General features: G+C 39.0%; 1 protein-coding gene across 1 annotated transcript in view; it reads left to right on the forward strand.

The window, feature by feature from the left end:
- Positions 1-19,238, forward strand: part of LOC142344881 (uncharacterized) — a 54,799-nt gene that overhangs the window by 1,984 nt on the left and 33,577 nt on the right. Inside the window, exons 3-4 of the mRNA XM_075396925.1 lie at positions 7,505-7,678; positions 8,491-8,631. Coding sequence (XP_075253040.1) covers positions 7,505-7,678; positions 8,491-8,631 — 315 coding nt within the window. The remainder of the gene's footprint in view (positions 1-7,504; positions 7,679-8,490; positions 8,632-19,238) is intronic.

A 19,238-nucleotide genomic window follows, 5' to 3' on the forward strand; every position in this document is an offset into this window, starting at 1 on the left:
CCTCGTCGCAAAGACAAACATCGAACTAGATGAACTCCTAAGAGAGAAACCGACAATAGTCATATATCCCCCGGAACCACTGGAAGAACAACCAGTGAATAATCCAACACAAACAATGGAGAGGGAGAGACTCACGAGATACAGTCAGGCAGTAGCCAAATGGAAGAACGAGTGCAACCTAATCGACAGAATAGGGGTGTTGTGCGGCGACAAGCCATGGGACATTGAGACAAGAAGGCAAAATCAATGATGTATCTAACAATTGGAATCGAAGGACGCAGGATGCACACCCGAAAATACCCACATACAAACGTCGAGAACATCACGACACAACAACTGTGGGAAGAATTAGAGTTGACATTCATAAGACCAAGGAATGTAACTTTTGACCGGTATTTGTTGCTAACCAGACGTCAACAAAAAGGTGAAACCATGGAACAATTCCATTCGGCCTTACGATCCCTAGCAGAATTCTGCCAGCTAGGAACTCTAGAAGACGGATTGTTAAGAGACATCTTCACAGCCAACATGAATGATCCAGAAATACAAAAAGAACTCTTGAAGGTAACATTGGAACCAGAAAAGGCACTGGAATTAGCCATCAGTATTGAACTAGGCGCACGAAGCCAACTAGCCATACAGGCAAAATCCACAACAAACCCATCAATGCTATCAATAGTAGGACGATTGGAGCCCGTCCTAGCAATCACCAGTTCAAGGTATCGAGGAAATTTTAGAGGCAACTATAGCCAGCCCAGAGGCACATTCACACAGTCCAGAGGCAGCAAAAACAACAACACTCAGTCAAACAGACAACAAGTACAACACAATTGTAGGAACTGCGGACAACCCTGGACACAAGACCACAGAGCCAAATGTCAAGCGCTAGGCCAAACATGCAGAAGATGCAATAAGCTCAACCACCTCGCTAAGGTATGCCGCTCAAACTTAAACAGAAACAACAATAGAAACATCAACGAAATCGAAGAAATACACGATACTCAACACGAGGACAACATAAACATGGTCTCCTTAAATAACGAAATAGAGAGCATAAGAGATGACTCAGAAGAAGACTACAGTGTAAACCTAGTCTCCCCAACGGAAGGATCAACAACCCCCACCAAACTAAACGTGACCTTTGGAAACAACAAATATTGGGTAATGGTCGACTCCGGGAGCTCTAACAGCTTAATCACAGAGCGGATGGCCCACGAGATAGAGGAACGGGACAAAAACAGTTGGTGGAGTCGCAAGACGAATCCAACTAACCTAAGAAGCTTCACGAACACCCCAATCAAGAACAAGGCAACCTTGTACTGTGACGTTCAATGCAACGGGTGGAACACAGGAAGAGCCGACCTCATCGTGGTACCAAACAACCATAGAGCACTAATAGGCCGAGACCTCTTCAAAGGACTAGGCATTCAAGTCAATCAACAGACATCCACAAATTCTGAAGGTAAGAATGTCGCGATGATAGAAAATCTGGATAGCCAAAACTTAAAACAATTAATAGCAAAACAATTTCCCGGTCTAGTAAAACGGATAGGACGATCAGTAAACCACACAGTAAAATCCAAATTTAAAACAAACTTTACGCCTATTCATCAACGAGGTCGAAGAGTACCAATACACTTACAAAACCAGGTCGAACAGGAAGTCAAAAAATTACAAGAGAACGGCAACATAATAAAACTGGACAAATGCAGCGACAAAAACTTCATATCGCCAGTTGTAATAACAGTCAAAAGAGACAAAACGATAAAACTAGCCATGGACCCTAAAATTATAAACAAAGCCATCCACAAAAACAAATATCAGATGCAAAACATAGATTGCCTAATGGACAATATTGCCCAATCAATCTCGGAATTGTCGCACGATAGCGAGGTACTTTTTTCAACAATCGACTTACGGTATGCATACAGCCAACTACCGCTAGACGAAGCAACAGCAAAGCAATGCAATTTTAACATAGTAGGCGGCCAAGCCACCGGAACGTACCGATTCATAACAGGTTTCTACGGCCTAACTGACATGCCGGCAGAATTTCAAAAAGCCATTGACAGCACACTAAAAGGTCTTAGAGACACATGTAGTTTCTTGGACGACATAATTATTGTCTCCGGCGGAGGAATAAAAACTCACATGGAAAAAGTTTTCAAATGCCTGCAAAAACTCGATAAAGAAAACCTCAGCATAAACTTAGAAAAATGCCACTTCACAAACAATAAGATAGAATGGTTAGGATTCGAAATCAATCAAAACGGAATAAAGCCACTCATCAGCAAAACCGAGGCTATTCAAAACCTAAAAGCCCCGAACACATGCAAGCAACTAAAATCATTCCTCGGAAGGGTCCACCACCTAACCAAATTTGTTCCAAATCTAGCAATCCAGTGTAGAGTCTTTAGAGACCTTCTGAAAAAAGATAACGAATACAAGTGGGAACATAAACATCAAATAGCATTCGAAAATATAAAATTACACATAAAAAACATAACAGAAAATACGCACTATGATTCCACCCGAAAAACGAGAGTCAGAACAGACGCATCACGATCCGGACTGGGAGCCGTCCTAGAACAAGAATCGAATGGAGGGTGGGAGACAATTGCATACGCCTCACGTTTCCTAAATAAAGTTGAAGAAAAATATAGCATAAATGAACTAGAACTGTTAGGTGTAGTGTGGGCACTCGAACATTTTAAACATTATCTTTACGGCCATTATTTTACAGTACTAACAGATCATAGAGCACATTTATCCATATTGAAAGAGAAATCTACGAAAGCCCATCAAAGTAGACTAACACGTTGGTGTGACAGGTTAATCCCATTCCATTTTCAAATTGAACACATACCAGGATCAAAGATGGGATTAGCAGATTACATTTCAAGCAACCCAAATAACAAAGCTAAGCCAATAAGCCGATACGATGAGGACTTTGTAATCGCGCAAACAGACGCAATTAAACAAACTATCTATGCAAAAAGACAACGAGGGAGGCCGCGAAAAACAGACAAGTTGCAATCGTCCAACGGTTCCAAAGCGCTAACTACAAAGCCGAAAATCAAACGACAAAGAGGCCGTCCACGAAAATTACCCCTGCAGTCGCAGGAAGATTCCAAAATCAAAGTGCCTAGAGCACAAAGTCTCAAGACAAAACCACAAACTTTGCAAAAGCTGCACAATTACAGCCTACGCAGAAACAAAGAATTACCAAATATAGAAAACCACGTGACGATAGATGACGCAACTTTACAAAAAGTCACACAGCAAAACATTGCAAAAGCGCATTTGGCAAATAACTTAGCTACAGATAAGTCACTACCTAATCCCAACTCTAATGTCGAAATGAACAACAAACAACCCACAATCCAACGAACCCCACCTACATCGCCAGCTAAGAACCCAATCTCCTCTCGACCTACCTCAGCCCAGACAAAGAAGATCGCCCAAGCAAAGCAGACACACAATTAGATAAAGCAATAAGAGATGTCTTCAGTTCAACGCTAATCGCGGCCATGACGAACAGAGACGCAGTTCTAAGGGAGATAATAGACTGCATAACACTAGGGGATGAACAAAGATGTAAGGCAGTAAGCAGGCAAATCCACACACATTGGAAACAACTCAGTGTGAATGGCGGGTGCATCCTCCTAGACAATCGGCTAACCATCCCGAACGCAATGAAAGAAGCGGTGATAGACGTCCTGCACGCAACCCACCCAGGCGCTTGGGGGATGACCGAACTAGCCCACAGATTATGGTGGCCGTTCATAAACAGAGATCTGATTAACAAATCAAAAACGTGTCGCCCGTGCACAGAATTTGGTAAGAACCTTAAAAGCATAATACCAAAAACCAAATGGTCACCACTAAAACCATGCGTCGAACCGAACGAAGAAATACAATTAGACTTTGGGGGCCCAATACTAGACGGTCAAGGAAGAGAAGTATACTTCCTTGCATGCATTGACAGATTCTCTAAATTTCCTACGCTTAAATTATACAACAACGCGAATGCCACAAACATAGAACACTTCCTAACAAAGTACATTGCTATCCAAGGGGTACCCAGATCCATACGAATGGACCAGACTAGATGCCAAACAGGAAATGTAATAAAAGAATTCTGCAATAGAAATAATATCAAGATAATATTCGCCCCAGCGAACGATCACCGATCGATAGGATTAGTCGAAAGATTAATACAAACGGTGAAACGCCGCCTAGGTTGCATTAAACTAGACCCGAACCAGCGACCCTTCAACATAAAACAGTCATTAAGACAAATCGCACAGGAATTAAGAATATGCCGCAAAAAAGCGACTAATATTTCCCCTTTCGAAGCACACTTCGGTCGCCCGGTGAACACACCAATAACTAACTTAACCTCATGTGCGGATAGTCGAAACTTGAAATGGCCAAATATTTATCCTGATTATTTAGATGACAACATTATGGGCAACGACGAACTAATCTCAGACGAACGTTGGATACAAGAGACGCTGGACAGCGACGAAGAAGTGAAACTATCAAAGCAGCGATTGCTATCGGCGGCACTGAATGACAAAGATGAAATCCCCCGTACCTTCCGTATGGCACCCCAGACACCGCTACAACCCCTCGCCGAAAACATTAAAGAGTTGAAACTAGCCAGGAAGACCCTCGCCGCCACCCGAAGCAAGAAACAGCTGCAAGGGCTTTACGAAGCCATCCCTGAAGGAGCGGCACTGGTAAAAACGTCCGGCTCCACCCTGACCATCAAGTACCCCGGCCAAGACGATACAGTGTTACACAAATCGGAAGTAGCACGCTTCTGAACACCAGCGCAACCGCAGATCCCACTCATACAATTCGCAGCTCGAAAGACCGTAATCAACCACCACGGTAAAATTCAAAGACAGATGAACGTACACCAAAGGGATCAGTGTGCATAACTCAAAGGCGAGAAAACTATCAGAAAGAGAACAAACGATTCACCAACGAACCCCAACCTCGCTAATCTTTTGAAAGTGAACCGCACTAAGATTCCCCCAAAGAGGAAATTTATACAATCACCCAAGAAGGGAAAGACCGGGGAAAAAAGCCAAAGAACACCAACACCGCCTGATTCCCCATTCGAAGACGAGGACTATGAAGCGGCAACACAAAGACAGGAAACACTGGACAATAGCGAGGATCCAGACTATGACCCGGGAAGACATAAATGTCCAGGAAATTGCGGCACCAAAGAAACCAAGAAGAAGTAAAAGGAAAACAAAGAAGCCCGAAAAATATGGCCACAGCAACTTTCCCCCATACAGATTACGACACGGAAACCTCGGAGACAGGCTCCCCGAAAAAGCATTTCACTGGAATTGCAAATTATCAGCCCACGACCACAACACAAGAGGTCCTGCAAGTATCGAAGGTGGACATACAAACAGCAGGCCTTTCACATTCTCCCCAAGAAGGGGACCACGAGAGCGCACCGCCACAACCTGAACCAGCACAATCTTTGGACGATACCCTGCCGTTCCAGCAGACTGAGGAAGAGAGAGAACTAGACCCTCTCGAATTGTAAACAAACTTTAAAAACTTTGTTTTTCCCCGAGGGGAAATGTGGTACATGGGTAACCACTTAACCTCCAAACTATTATATCTTTGAAGCAGTAAATTAATACTACCATATGCAGTATATAATTAATCATGTTTTGTTAACATTGGAATCGCCGCGCGATTCTTCATAGTGTTGAAAGTGACAGGTATTTACGCACTAACAGACAGACCACGAAATGGTCAATCGCAGTCTGCCTTATATAAACGTGAATAGAAGTTGTGCGTTAATCTTCTCTTTATACGATAGTTAAGATACTTAGTTGAGCGTGAAGGAACTAAGTACCACAATAATAATAATAATAATAATAATAATAATAATAATAATAATAATAATAATAATAATAATAATAATAATAATAATAATAATAATAATAATAATAATAATAATAATAATAATAATAATAATAATAATAATAATAATAATAATATTAATAATAAAAATAATAATAATAAGAATAATAAAAATAATAATAATAATAATAATAATAATAATAATAATAATAATAATAAAAACAATAATAATAATGAATTTCACTAAGCTTGGTTTCACGGCGCTTGAATTTGATTTCCCTCAAACACTGTCCATCCATATGGGTACAATTTGTAATTAAAATTCTTCTTAGCTAAATCAACTAGATATTCTTTGGCTTCTCTTTTGAATTTGGGAAGACTTGAATTCAGTTATAGTTGAGAAAATCACGCGCCAGTGACTATGAATTGTTGAAGTTTGTAACTCGGTAGAAAAATTTAGATCGGCAACGCTGGCGATTACATTCGTTGAGTTTAAAATTTTTTTCTCGTTTGATTGTGTTTTCGGGTGTCCATTCCTTCTTTTCTTGTCCCACTTCTGTTTAAAACTAAGAGATCCAAAAAGACAATATGATATGTGATTGGAAGTAATTTTACTGACCGAAGACAATCATTGTATTCTATATCAGTAAAAAGACTGTTTCATTATTTCCATTTTAAATTTTTTCTCTGAGGCCTTTCCATTTTGTCTGACGATAGTTTTACTAGCATACCAAACATTTAAACATTTGATCCATAAAACAAGATCGATATTATGTAAGTTTTCACTAGGTTGCATTTGACTGGCAATTTTGTTTCACTTGGGGGGGGGGGGGGTGCAAATAATATGCACCCATTAGGCTGGGGGGGCGCAAAGGGAAAAGATCCAAAACTTTGAATCCAAGGCTTTAGATGAGACAAAACTTTTTTTAAAAAATGTGTTTGTTCAAGCTTGAACAAACATAATTTTCCAAAAAAATATTATTTTTTCTAAAGCCTTCGATTCAAAGTTTTGAATCTTTTCCGTTTCTGCCCCCCCCAGCTTAATGGGCGCATATTATTTGCAACCCTCGGTGAAAATTGCATAATGCTTTGAGTTGAAACAGAATTGAGGGATATTGGTTTGTTTATCAAGGACAATCTATCTTATAAAGTCACAAAAAATGTTCATGTTGCATTTATGTTGCTCGTTAAAAAATGCTGTCCTGTGTATGGTTTAATGCGCCGTACCTCGTAATCTGGGTAGCTAATCCAACACTGAACAGTCTATCCTTGTCTGCACCATAAAATAGGTCATATTTTAATTAAAGTAAAATTTAAAGTAATAAAATCAAGCAATCAAAAATGAAAGCGATTAAATAAAAAAATCTTTAGCTTTTCGTCTACGAATTGAATACCATTTAGTTTGATTGCCGTTTGTTATTGCTCAGAGTTTTTTTTTGGGGGGGGGGGCAAACGGCAAACTATAAATATTCCATCGATGTTTTCAAATTTTCAAGTTTTTATATATTTGAAGCATGGAAATCTATATTATTAACTTAGATTAAGGCATTATCACAATCAAATATTATCTGTATGTTCTGTTAACTTTGTGAAAAATTTTCAGTTACTTCGGTAACCCCTGATACTGACCATCCAGGAGAGAGAGTCGATTTGATATTCACTGCAGGAGCTGTCACGTATGACGACGTGAGAATGAAACTGTATCTTGCCTCTAGCGGGAATCTTGTTCGAGGAAAAGACGTTTGTGAACCAGTGACAAGCGCTACATTTGTTTCAGGTGAAGCTTGCTATAGAATTCCCCGGGTCGAGGTATCACCGCCATTCAATGCAAAATAATGTAAGACAAGCGGTGAATGCGGAAAATTTTGTAAGATAAGCGGTGAATGCGGTGAAATTACATAAATCAGGCGGTGAATGCGATGAAAAAACCTTTATCGCCTGCTTGCGATGAAATTACATAATTTCACCGCATTTCACCCCAAAATTTTGTACGAAAATTGCGGTGAAAAAAAAAACAACTTTTCACCGCTTATCTTACATACTTTTCCGATTTTTCCTCGACCCGGGTTGGGGTACTATTAATAGTGATTTGGTGGCCGCCGTATTGGCCGACAGGGCGTTTAGCCGACAACCAAAAATGAGAAATTTAGCCAACAATTTAAGTAAAATGAGCAATAAAACTTATTCTGAAGCTGTGATTGGCCAATTTAAAACACTATTTCGTAAGCGGATAAATATACCGCAGTTTTTTCATCAACTAATGTAACGAAGGTCTATCAACTAGAGTAACAATGGTATTTAACCGCATCCGGCCATGCCTCGCGGGCCATGGCCAGATGAGGTAACATACGGTCCGACCACGGATAGACCTTCGTTACTCTAGTTGATGAAAAAACTGCGGTATATTTGTCCGCTTACGAAATAGTGTTTCAAATTGGCCAATCACAGCTGAAGAATAAGTTTCATTGCTCATTTTACTCAAATTGTCGGTTAAATTTCTCATTTTTTGGTTGTCGGCTAAACGCCCTGTTGGCCAATACATTTAGGGCATTTAGGGCAGAATATATATTGATGTTTATTTGTGTTAAGGTCAGTCGTACACGTGCATAGTGCACAACCTGAGACCCAACACAGGTTATATTGCCAGTCTGCAGGGATTTGTAGCTGCGAATCTGAACGCGAATTCAGACGGACTTACTACTTCCTCTGCTAACTTCACTTTTCAGACAGGTTAGCGCTCCTCTTAATTAAAGTCAACATCTGAATCACATTCATCTAAATTGAACTGATTATTTTACTTTTTAAACGATACTTATAGCTCATCTTTCATATTTTTGCAAAGACTACTCAGCCCGTTTTAAACAGGGTGACGTGCAAGTCCCAAACGACCTCTGATCACACCATTTGGGTCGCACACGAGGGATATAGTGCGACCCAAATTCTTGAAAAAATTAATGTCTGAAAAATATTACGGTCGTCCTACAGTCCTTTACAATGGTCACACCAGAGGATGCCTGACTCTGCCATAATTGGTCAAAATCTGACCATAGTTTGATCATTGGTCAAAATCGGAATTAGTCTGCTCATAGGTCAAAATCTGAACATAGGTCAAAAACTGAGCAAAGTCTGATCATAGGTAAAAATCTGAATTAGTCTGCTCATAGGTCAAAACCTGAACATAGTCTGATCATAGGTCAAAATCTGAACATAGTCTGCTCATAGGTCAAAATCTGAACATAGGTCAAAAACTGAGCAAAGTCTGATCATAGGTAAAAATCTGAATTAGTCTGCTCATAGGTCAAAACCTGAACGTAGTCTGATCATAGGTCAAAATCTGAACATAGTCTGCTCATAGGTCAAAATCTGAACATAGGTCAAAAACTGAGCAAAGTCTGATCATAGGTAAAAATCTGAATTAGTCTGCTCATAGGTCAAAACCTGAACGAAGTCTGATCATAGGTAAAAATCTGAACATAATCTGATCATGAGTCAAAACGTGATCCGAGTTCGATCAAAGGTCAAAATTCACACATAGTCTGATCATAAGTCAAAACCTCAACAGAGTTTACCCATAAGTCGCACTAAAGTCTTGTCCAGGTTAGAGGAACAAATTCAAATATTAAGTCTCAGAAAAGTTTAGACAAAGGTCTCATACAAAGGTCAGGACCAACGTATGTCATCACAGTGTGATCAGAGACCACAGTTTTGTTGGCATAGTCTGCCCAAAAATCTGAGCTGAACTTTTTCATTTGAATGGGAGTCGTAATACTATTACTCTTATTTACTTGAAAACGAAACTCAAGACATTGAGGGCAAATTTTGCTCGTCATTATCTCTAATAATTTTAACTCGAAACAAACTAGAGGTAATATAAAATGAAAACAACGGTTTGAAATGTGTTTTTTATACTGCTCTCAAGTACCTAGAACTTTTTTAAAGATTGGATTTATCAGAAGCGGAGTCTGACGGATGGTCAGATCCAAGTGAGTTTGGTCATTGGTCAAAATTTGAAAATAGTCTGATCATAGGTCAAATTCTGAACATAATTTGATCATAGGCTACAAACAGAACAAAGTCTGTTCATAGGTCAAAAAATAATTTCATGGTAGGTCAATTTCTGAACATTTTCTGCCATAGGTCAAAATCTGAATATAGTCTTGTCTGATCATTGATCATAAACTGAATATAGTCTAATCATAGGTCAAAATCCGAACATAGTTTCACCATAGGACAAAATCTAAGCAAAGTCTGATCATAGGTCAAAATCCTAACATTGAGAGATCATGGTCGACAACTGGACATAGCTTGATCATAAGTCAAAATATGAACACAGTCTGATGATAGGTCAAAATTTGAACACAGTCCATTCATAAGTCAAAATTTGAAAAAAAAATCTCATAGGTCAAAATCTGAAAAAAAATATATCATATGTCGCATTGTTTGATCCAGGTTAAAGTCTTAGCATATTCAGATAATAATCTTAACAAATTGGGACGACTGTCAAACAAAGGTCGAGATCATGATATGTTATCACAGTCTGATCAGAGACCATAGCTTTGTAGGCATAGTCTGCCTAGAAATCATAAGGTGACCTTTTTAATTTTGCCGAGAGTCTTAAAACTATTGTTCTTGTTTACGCAAAAAAGCTGAAAACATTGTTGGCCAATTGTATGAACTATTCTCCTAAACGAGTTTGCCGTAAAACTAACTAGACGTCCTATTCAAAAATTTGGTTTAGAACGGCATATTTGATATTGCTTTCGAGTGCCTAGACTTTTTCAAAGATTATTTGGATCAAAAGCGGAATGTGACCGATGGTCCGATCAAAGTGAGAGTTGACCCTGGAGCAATAACAGCAACAAAAATAAATTATAGCTGCAATAATTTCAGTAGAGAGCAAATCTGACAATCAAGTGGCACTGATGAACAAAAAGACGATTAAAATAGGTTGTAGGTCAAAATTTGAACAAAATCTAATCATAGGTCAAAATCTAATGTTTTTCTGATCATAGGTCAAAATCTGAACATAGTCTGATCATAAGTCAAATTCTCAACCTTATCCAATCAAGGTCAAAATCGGAATAAGTTGATAATGGGTCACATGAAAGGTTGACTCAGGTTTAAGTCAGAGCACATTAATAAAATAAGTCTAATAAAATTGAGGCGACAGTCACACAAATGTCCGTATCATGGTATGTTATCACAGTCTGATCGGAGAACATAGTTTTGTTGGCATAGTCTGCCCAAAACTCATGAAGTGAGCTTTTGAATTTCTCCGAGAGTCTTAAAAATATTGTTCTTGTTTATGCAAAAAGCTGAAAATATTATTGGCCAATTGTGTATATTATTCTCTCAAATAAGTTTGCCTTGTAACTAACAATAGAAGTCATACTAAAAATTAGGGTTAGAAATTGCATATTTGATATTACTGTTTTCAAGTACCTAGAACTTTTCAAAGATTAGTCGGATGAGAAGTGGAATATGACGGATGGTCCGATCAAAGTGAGCGTTGAGCTTGGAGCATTAACAATAACAAAAAATGTTATAACTAACATAGTTTCAGTTGCGAGCATATGTGAGAATCAAATGGTTCCTTTGAAAAACAAGACGATTCAAATAGATCAGCATAAGCAATAGAAGAAGAGAAACGACTGCAAAAACCACAAACAAATAAAAAACTAGAGAAACAGTTTCAAAAAGATTTTTCAAAATGGGCTGAAATTTGAATTAATTTAATCAAGTTTCACTGACAAGACAACTTAAAACAATATAACCAAAAAAATAGTGTAATTATTTGAACCAGAATTATTATATCCACACGAAAAATTCCGCTGATACTGCAAAAATTTGAATAAAGGAACAAACCGCTGAAGAGGACTAAAACAGCAAAAATCAGAAAATAACCCAAAAAGTTATATATATTTATATTTATATATATATATATATATATATATATATATATATATATATGCATGTATATAAAGAAATACATTTATGTATACATAAATATAAATAATTTTAATGAAAAAGTGGGAAAAAAACGAGAACAAAACGCTGAAAAGGTCAAAAACAGCATTTTATAAATGAAAGTTTAGAGAAAGTCTGCTTTACGTAAAACTTCTAATTATTGGTGTCTAAAAAATATGAAAAACTAATTGTATATTGGTGTCTTCTATCATTACTTTAGGTGAGCACAGTTGTTGGGTTATGTGTTTTCGCAAGCGGAATAAATGCTTTTTTAACTAAGTAGAAAAATTAACTTCTTAAAATGAGAGAATAACAAAAATGATATTTTAGTGTAGAATTTAGAGATTTACAGGAGAGATCTGATTGTTAGATCAAGATGGTGATTTGATTTTGGGGATGAAAAAAGCCCAAAAACTAGCTGTATTTATTCCTATTATCAGATCGAGAATGTCAGGATACAAAACTAATCTTAGCACTATGGTTTATAGTGGGGGTCGCAAGGGTTCCCCAATATGGTTTGCTTCTGCAATTTTCCCAGAAATCAGTCGCAGGGGGTACCATAGATGATATGCATTCACACTTTTCTAAGAATTCGTTCACTTTTCCGGTGGAATCATAATCATTCAATACATGCTGGGAAAATTTCACATCAAATAATCTCATTTTAATGTTAGTTATCTTGATTCACCAATTTTAAGCGAATATTGATTCTAAGCGCCATTTCTTGACGATTCATTTATATATACTTTGTGATTAAAATCAATTTGCTCCTGTCTTGGTAATCTGGTAAAATATACTTTCTTTCTAATAATTCTCATTAAGTTCCTGACTATGGTTTGATTGATTTTCTAACACCACCACTCAGACCTGAGCTGATTGCGTAGAGTCTGTTCCCAACAAAACACTTCTGAATGTTTCCACCTCCGATACGGTTAAAGATTTTGTGAAGATGTTGGCTGCCATTATATCAGTGGGAAGGTAACGAATTGAAATAGTCCCAACTTCCATCTTGTGCCGAATGAAGTGAAATTTTGTCTCAATGTGTTTGCTCCTCTTGTGCATAACTAGGTGTTAGCACAATTTGATACAACTCTGCTTATCCTCTCCAATTGCTATTGGATGTTTCTGTTTGATGACGAAGTCCTCCGGAAGCTGTTTCAGATACAATGCTTCTTGAAATGCCGCTGCCGTGACCTGATATTTTGCCTCTGAAGAAGCAACTGTGGCCTGCTTCTTGGCACCCCAGCTGAGTGCTGCGCAACTTCCGTTAAACATAAAGTAATATCCGGTTGTTAATTTTTTGTCGTTCACATCACCAGACCAGTCTGCATCACATTTCCCACTAAATCATAACTAGCTTCTTTTGAGTAAGTAAGTCTTAAACCTTTTGAACCTTGAAGATATCGCAACTTTCGTTTTCCGCATAGCCAGTGTTAATTTGTAGACGCCTTCATGTGTCTGGACAGAATATTGACTGTGAACATGATGTCTGGCCTCGTCTCTTTAAACAGATAGAGAAGTTATCCAACCTAGCTTTTGTAGATCCTTTGGTCCACTTCCTCGTCTCCGTTTTGTGCTGTCTGAAGTTTAATGTTCAAATTATCTGGGGGTCTTGAGGGTTTGCCTTTTTCCATTTGAAACCGCTCAAGTATTGTTTCTTTGAAGCGTTGTTGGTCGACTGTGACTTTGCCTTCTTCGCGTCTGATTCTTAGACCCAGAAACCAAGGTAATCTCCCTCCGTCTTTTATGTGAAATGTTGCTTCAAGTGCTTTTTTGACATCTGAGGTTACTGTCATGTTTCTTGATGCTACTCTGATGTCGTCATTCTAGACCAAGATGAAGGTGTGACACTCTGTCTCTAATCTCGCGAACAAGCAATTATCATTACTGCTTCTGGTGAACCCCTGTCTCAGTAGGAAGTTTGCCAGTTCCTTATGCCAGTTGTCAGCTACCTGTTTCAAACCATAAATTGACTTATTCAGTCAACATACTACCTTCTTTTCATCTGATCCTTGTTTTACAAACTCCTGTGGCTGTTCCAGATACACTTCTTCCTCTATTAGTGAGTGCAGGAAAGCCGTCTTGACATCAAACTGTTGCGTCACATGGCTTTGCTTTGCTGATAGTTGAAGTAGAATCCTGAATGTCTCTGGCTCACAAGTAGGCGCTTAAGTCTCAAAGTAGCCCAGTCCTTCCAATTGTTTAAAACCATTTGCCACATAGCGTGCTTTGTATTTGTCATCTTGAACACTGGGTTCCAATTTCACTTTGTAGACCCATTTGGCCGGTATGACGTCTGTCTGTGGGTGGTCTCACTAAGTTCCAAGTCTCGTTGCCTTGGATTACCTCAACCTCGTCCTCCACTGCCCGGTGACACTGGTCCCAGTTGTCACCTTGCTTTGCTTCGTAGACTGTTTTGGGTTCCACATAGTCACTCTCAGTCACAACAAGATGGGTTTTGACTTCTTCAGAAAATTGCGGAACATTCGTTGCCCGTGTCCCTAGTGTGGGCTCTGCCCTGTCCGCCCGCTCCAGGGCCTCTTCAAAGGAGCAAACTCTCTCTGAATATGAGGAGTTCTCTGTAGCACTGTCTTCTAGTGGATCCGAGTCTTTGAGACTCCTTCTTGTTGCAGTAGATTCTTCATCTAGTGCTGATTCCTCAACACCCGGGGCATCTCGTGTCAGTGTCGTTGCTCGAGTGTTCACGCTCTCTGCGTCATGCCACTCGTCTCTTATTGCAGCAGATGTGTTCTTTTTCTCTTTGTTGCCATCGTCTTGTTGACGGTCATCTGGGTTCTGGGTCATCGATCCCCAGTTGCATTGACCCCTCATCTAGTAGGTTTGGCGTCTCTGTGTTGTCAGGGGTTGAGCCCACTTCGGACTCCTTAATGATCACATCTTGAACAACCACCACCTTGCGAGTTTTGGTTACGTACACCAGGTATCCGTTGACTTATTCATTGTAACCCACAAACTTTCCCTCCAGTGCCTTGGGTTCAAAGTTGCTAACATCTATGTCCCTCTTCCTCATGAAGACTGGGCAACAAAAATAGATAATGTAACATTTGAAAGCTTAGGTTTTATACCTCGCATTAGCTCTGCTGGGCACTTTTCTTCTCGTCTCACAGCCAAGTTCCTGATCCTTGTTGCGTGGAGAACTGCTGCTCTCCACATCATCTTGGGAAGACCCGAGTCAATGAGCAAGCAACTTGCCATCTCCAGCAGTGTCGTGTTGCACCTCTCAGTTAACCCAATCTGGCGTCTCTGGTTTGGTCTTCTCCTATAGCATACCTGAATCTAAAAAGTACATCATGAACTGCTCTGAGAGAAACTCCTTTGCATTGTCTTTTCTTAGTTTCCTGGTCGTCCCCACACTGAGAACAGACTTCTTCAGGCTGAACAGTGCTTCACTCTTTGCCTTAAGCAAATCCACAAACACAAACTTCGTGCACTGGTCTGCAAACACAATGCAGAACTGGAACCCAGACGGTGACTCTGCTCTGAAAAGTCCCATTACGTCTGTGAACACTCTCTCCAGCTTCTCTTCTACTTTCGTCTCTGCCACTCTTGATACTGGAGTCTTTGTGATGTTGGCCAATGCGCACACATTCCACTGTTTTTGCTGCACTCCTGACCACATCCGCTTGATTCAAATGACCCAATCGTCTGTTCCACTTCTTTGTACTGTCAGTTTTTACGCTGTTGGAACTCATCTTGAAGTTCAAAACGCTTCTGGGCAAGTAAAACAAAATATTTTCTGGCGTTAGTTTTATCTGAGTTCCCTTCTGGAGTTTCATAGAGATGTTTCTTTTCTCAAACGTAAAGCTATATCCCCACTGCGTGCATCTTGAGACGGATAAGAGGTTTGAAGAATAGTCAGGCACGCACAAAACATACTTGAGATCGAATTATATATCTTCGGTTGTTCGTGGGTATGCTGATCCTCACACAGCCTCTTCCCAGTACTCTGGAAGCCTCTCCGTTGGGATTTCTGTTTACTAATTGAATGGGCACAAACCCCAGGAACGCGTAGATGTTCGTCACTATGTGATGTGTACAACAACTGTCCGTCAGCATGCCTGCTGTCTTCCACTGGGTAAGAGCTGTTCAGTGTTCCTTGTCTGGTGAAGCCAAAGCTAGACCCATAACATTCATGTTTTCCTCCTTCTTTTTGTCTCGTGCATGCCTTGTCTAGTTGACACTTCTCACCGCATTTGCTGCATTGTGCTGTCTCCTTCCTTCTGCAGTCCTGGCAAAGTGTCCAGGGATCCCACACACAGAGCAGTTTCTTTTCTTGTTTCCTTTTTTGAAGTCGCGCTTCACTGCCAGTGCCACTGAATCACTTTGTCTCTTGTGCCTCTGTGCTGTGGTCTTATGGAAGTTCTTCAGCTTTTCCTCAACATTGTGAAGTTCGTTGCCGTGTTGAAGCTTTCCTGTTTAACAAAACTTTCATACCTAATGGGCAGACCATTGAAGAGCAAGGCGTTGAAGAGGGTCTCTGAGACTGCCTCCCCTGCTTCTTGTAGCCTTTGAGCAATTTTTGTCCTCTGAGGAAGAAGCTATCCAAATCCTCAGAATCCTCGAGCTGCAGTGGAGTCAGCTGTGCCACCAAAATCATCACTGTCGGCGAATCCACACTCTGAAATCTCTCTTGCAAAAGCTTCCAAGCCCTTGCTCCATATCCCATGCCGTCATCTCCCACACAGTCATGTCACCGCACGAGGGTTTTTGCATCTAGAGTCAGTGCCAGATGACACCACACATTGTTCCGTTTCTCCTTGATGTCCGCAACTTCCTTTTCATGAGCATCCTTCAACACCTTCTTGTGGTTCTTCTTCTCATCATTTTTTGCCCCATTGGCTAGTGTTGGAGGCTCATTGGGTTGCTCCTCTGTCCCAAGTTGTAATTTGTAGAGTCCCTTCATCTGCATTATCGTCACAAATCTTGTGCTCCAGATTGGAAAGTCCTGTGCGTTTCCTCTGTAAGTCGGCAGCTTCACTGTCTGTTGATCCGTTGTAATTTGAGCACGCGAAACAGTTGTGAAAAGAAAAGGTACAAAGCAGAAAAAGATTATGACTGTCGACAACAAACTATTTTTATTTTAGAAATTAGTTTTACTGACTTAGAAAAACGCTGGGCCCATATACTGCTGGGTTAAGGGTTTTTGCAAGCGAAATAAAAGGCGTTTTTAAATAAGAAGAAAATTTTTTCTCAAAGTGAGAGAATAACAAAAACGATATTTTACTGTAGAATATAGAGATTTACATGAGGGATCTGATCATTAGATCAAGATGGTGATTTGATTTTGGGGATGAAAAAAGGCGCTAATCAGCTTTATATATACCCATTATCAGTGCGAGAAATTCAGGATACAAAACTAATCTTAACACTATGATTTATAGTGGGGGTCGCAAGGGAACCCCAATATGGTTTTGCTTCTGTAAGTTTCCCAGAAATCAGTCGCATGGGGTACCATAGATGATGTGCATTTACACTTTTCTAAGAATTCGTTCACTTTTCCGGTGGATTCATGATCATTCAATACATGCTGGGAAGATTTCACATCAAATAATCTCACACTAATATTAGTTGTCTTGATTCACCAATTTTAACCGAATATTGATTCTAAGCGCCATTTCTTGACGATTCATTTATATATACTTTGTGACTAAAATCAATTTGCTCCTGTCTTGGTAATCTGGTAAAATAAACTTTCTTTCTATCAATTCTCACAAAGTTCATGACTATAGTTTGATCGATATTCTAACAACAGTCAACGTAGATTAGGCGAATCTTGAGATTATTTTTCCCAGTTCTTCCTATGACCAGACAATTTCGTTGCGCAAGGACTATAAAGTGTGACCAACAGTCTATTCAGAGGGCAAAAATTTCAAAATTCTCCTAAAATTTGAACAGAGATCAGAAAACCTCAGTCTGATAACTGCTCAAAATCGCAGCATTTGCGATTAAAAAGACAGCTGAGACGTCTGTTCGACGTTGAACATTAGTAATTTTAGACATTCTAGCGTGCAAAAAAAGACATGAAATGTTCTTAATATCAAAAAATGCGTAGAATATATGGACGCAAAATTAGTAGACGAAAAAGAATTTTTGAAAAACAACTAGCAATGAGCGTTGAAACGTTAATTTCACTTGGACGCATTTTGGCATGCCTACTGCCCGCATTAATTTGTATTGTAGGTTTGAACAGTTCAAGCTGAAAAGGATTATTTAAAGAGCCGAACTTAAAAAAAGCGCAAGGTAAAACTGTCACCGATAGGAAAGAATTCTAAATACTTATTCTAAAATGCAAAATATATTAAAATAATAAGATAAACTTCAAAATATTTTAATTTTTATTTTTTCATAGAGAATGAAGCGAGTATAAGAAATTTCTGGAGAATGTATTAAGAAATATTAATAAAGAGGGCATACTAAAAAGGTTTTTTAGATGAAAAAAAACTGAGCAGAAGAAAAACAAAGTTTCTTTGTTTTTTTTTAACCCCGCAGACGGTTTAAATTGTTTATTTTTTAAAATCGTTCAAACTGCAAGCACGCAAGCACATTAGGTGCCCAATTGTTACAAACAATTTGAAAATTTCTGCGCCAAGATGCTGTTGTCTTGAACAGGGATTAAATGTCATTTTGGGAAGGATATGGAGCATTGGATTAAAAATTCAATTATTATTTTTTTACTTTTGCCTCTATCCTATCTTCTACACAATCACGGGATTTTTTCTACTGAGATTTTATATCAGCTTATTGTTGAGAAAAAAAATAATTCCCAACCCTTGGGTTTTGGGATATTCGTAAGAAAAATTGACAAGTAAGCAGTAGGAAGAAAATTGTAACTATGCAATAAAAATTGGGAGTCTTTTGCTACCATCATTTTGTTTCTTTTCCACCAGTCTACAATTGTTTCTTAGGTCTGGCTAACTTCTGTGTTTCAATTTTTGTTTACGGAATACAATTTTAACAGAATCTAACTGTAAAAGAAGACGGATCTTTTCCGTTTGTGCCCCTCAGCTTAGTGGGCGTATGGTATTTGGACCCCCCCCCCCCTCCAGACGCACGTGCAATATTTTTACATATTGATTTACTATGTAATGGCATGTGCTCTGTAACTGGGGAACTTTTTGCGGGAAATAATTTCAACAGTATTTGTTTGTACTGTATCCCACAAAAAGTGAAACACAACTAAATTTGCTCAATTCTTATAAAAGGTTTCTTTCTGAAAAGGAGAAACAATTCTGATGAAGTTTTTGAAGAGAAATATAGCTCAATTTCTGATGCCAAAAAAAACAAATTGATTGCTCCTGACTCTCTATGTAGGGGGGGGGGGGGGCATATACACAAAATTTGTTAGTTTT

The sequence above is a fragment of the Convolutriloba macropyga genome, chromosome 8, assembly GCF_964194025.1.
Source record: "Convolutriloba macropyga chromosome 8, txConMacr16.3, whole genome shotgun sequence".
NCBI classification, from domain to species: domain Eukaryota; kingdom Metazoa; phylum Xenacoelomorpha; order Acoela; family Convolutidae; genus Convolutriloba; species Convolutriloba macropyga.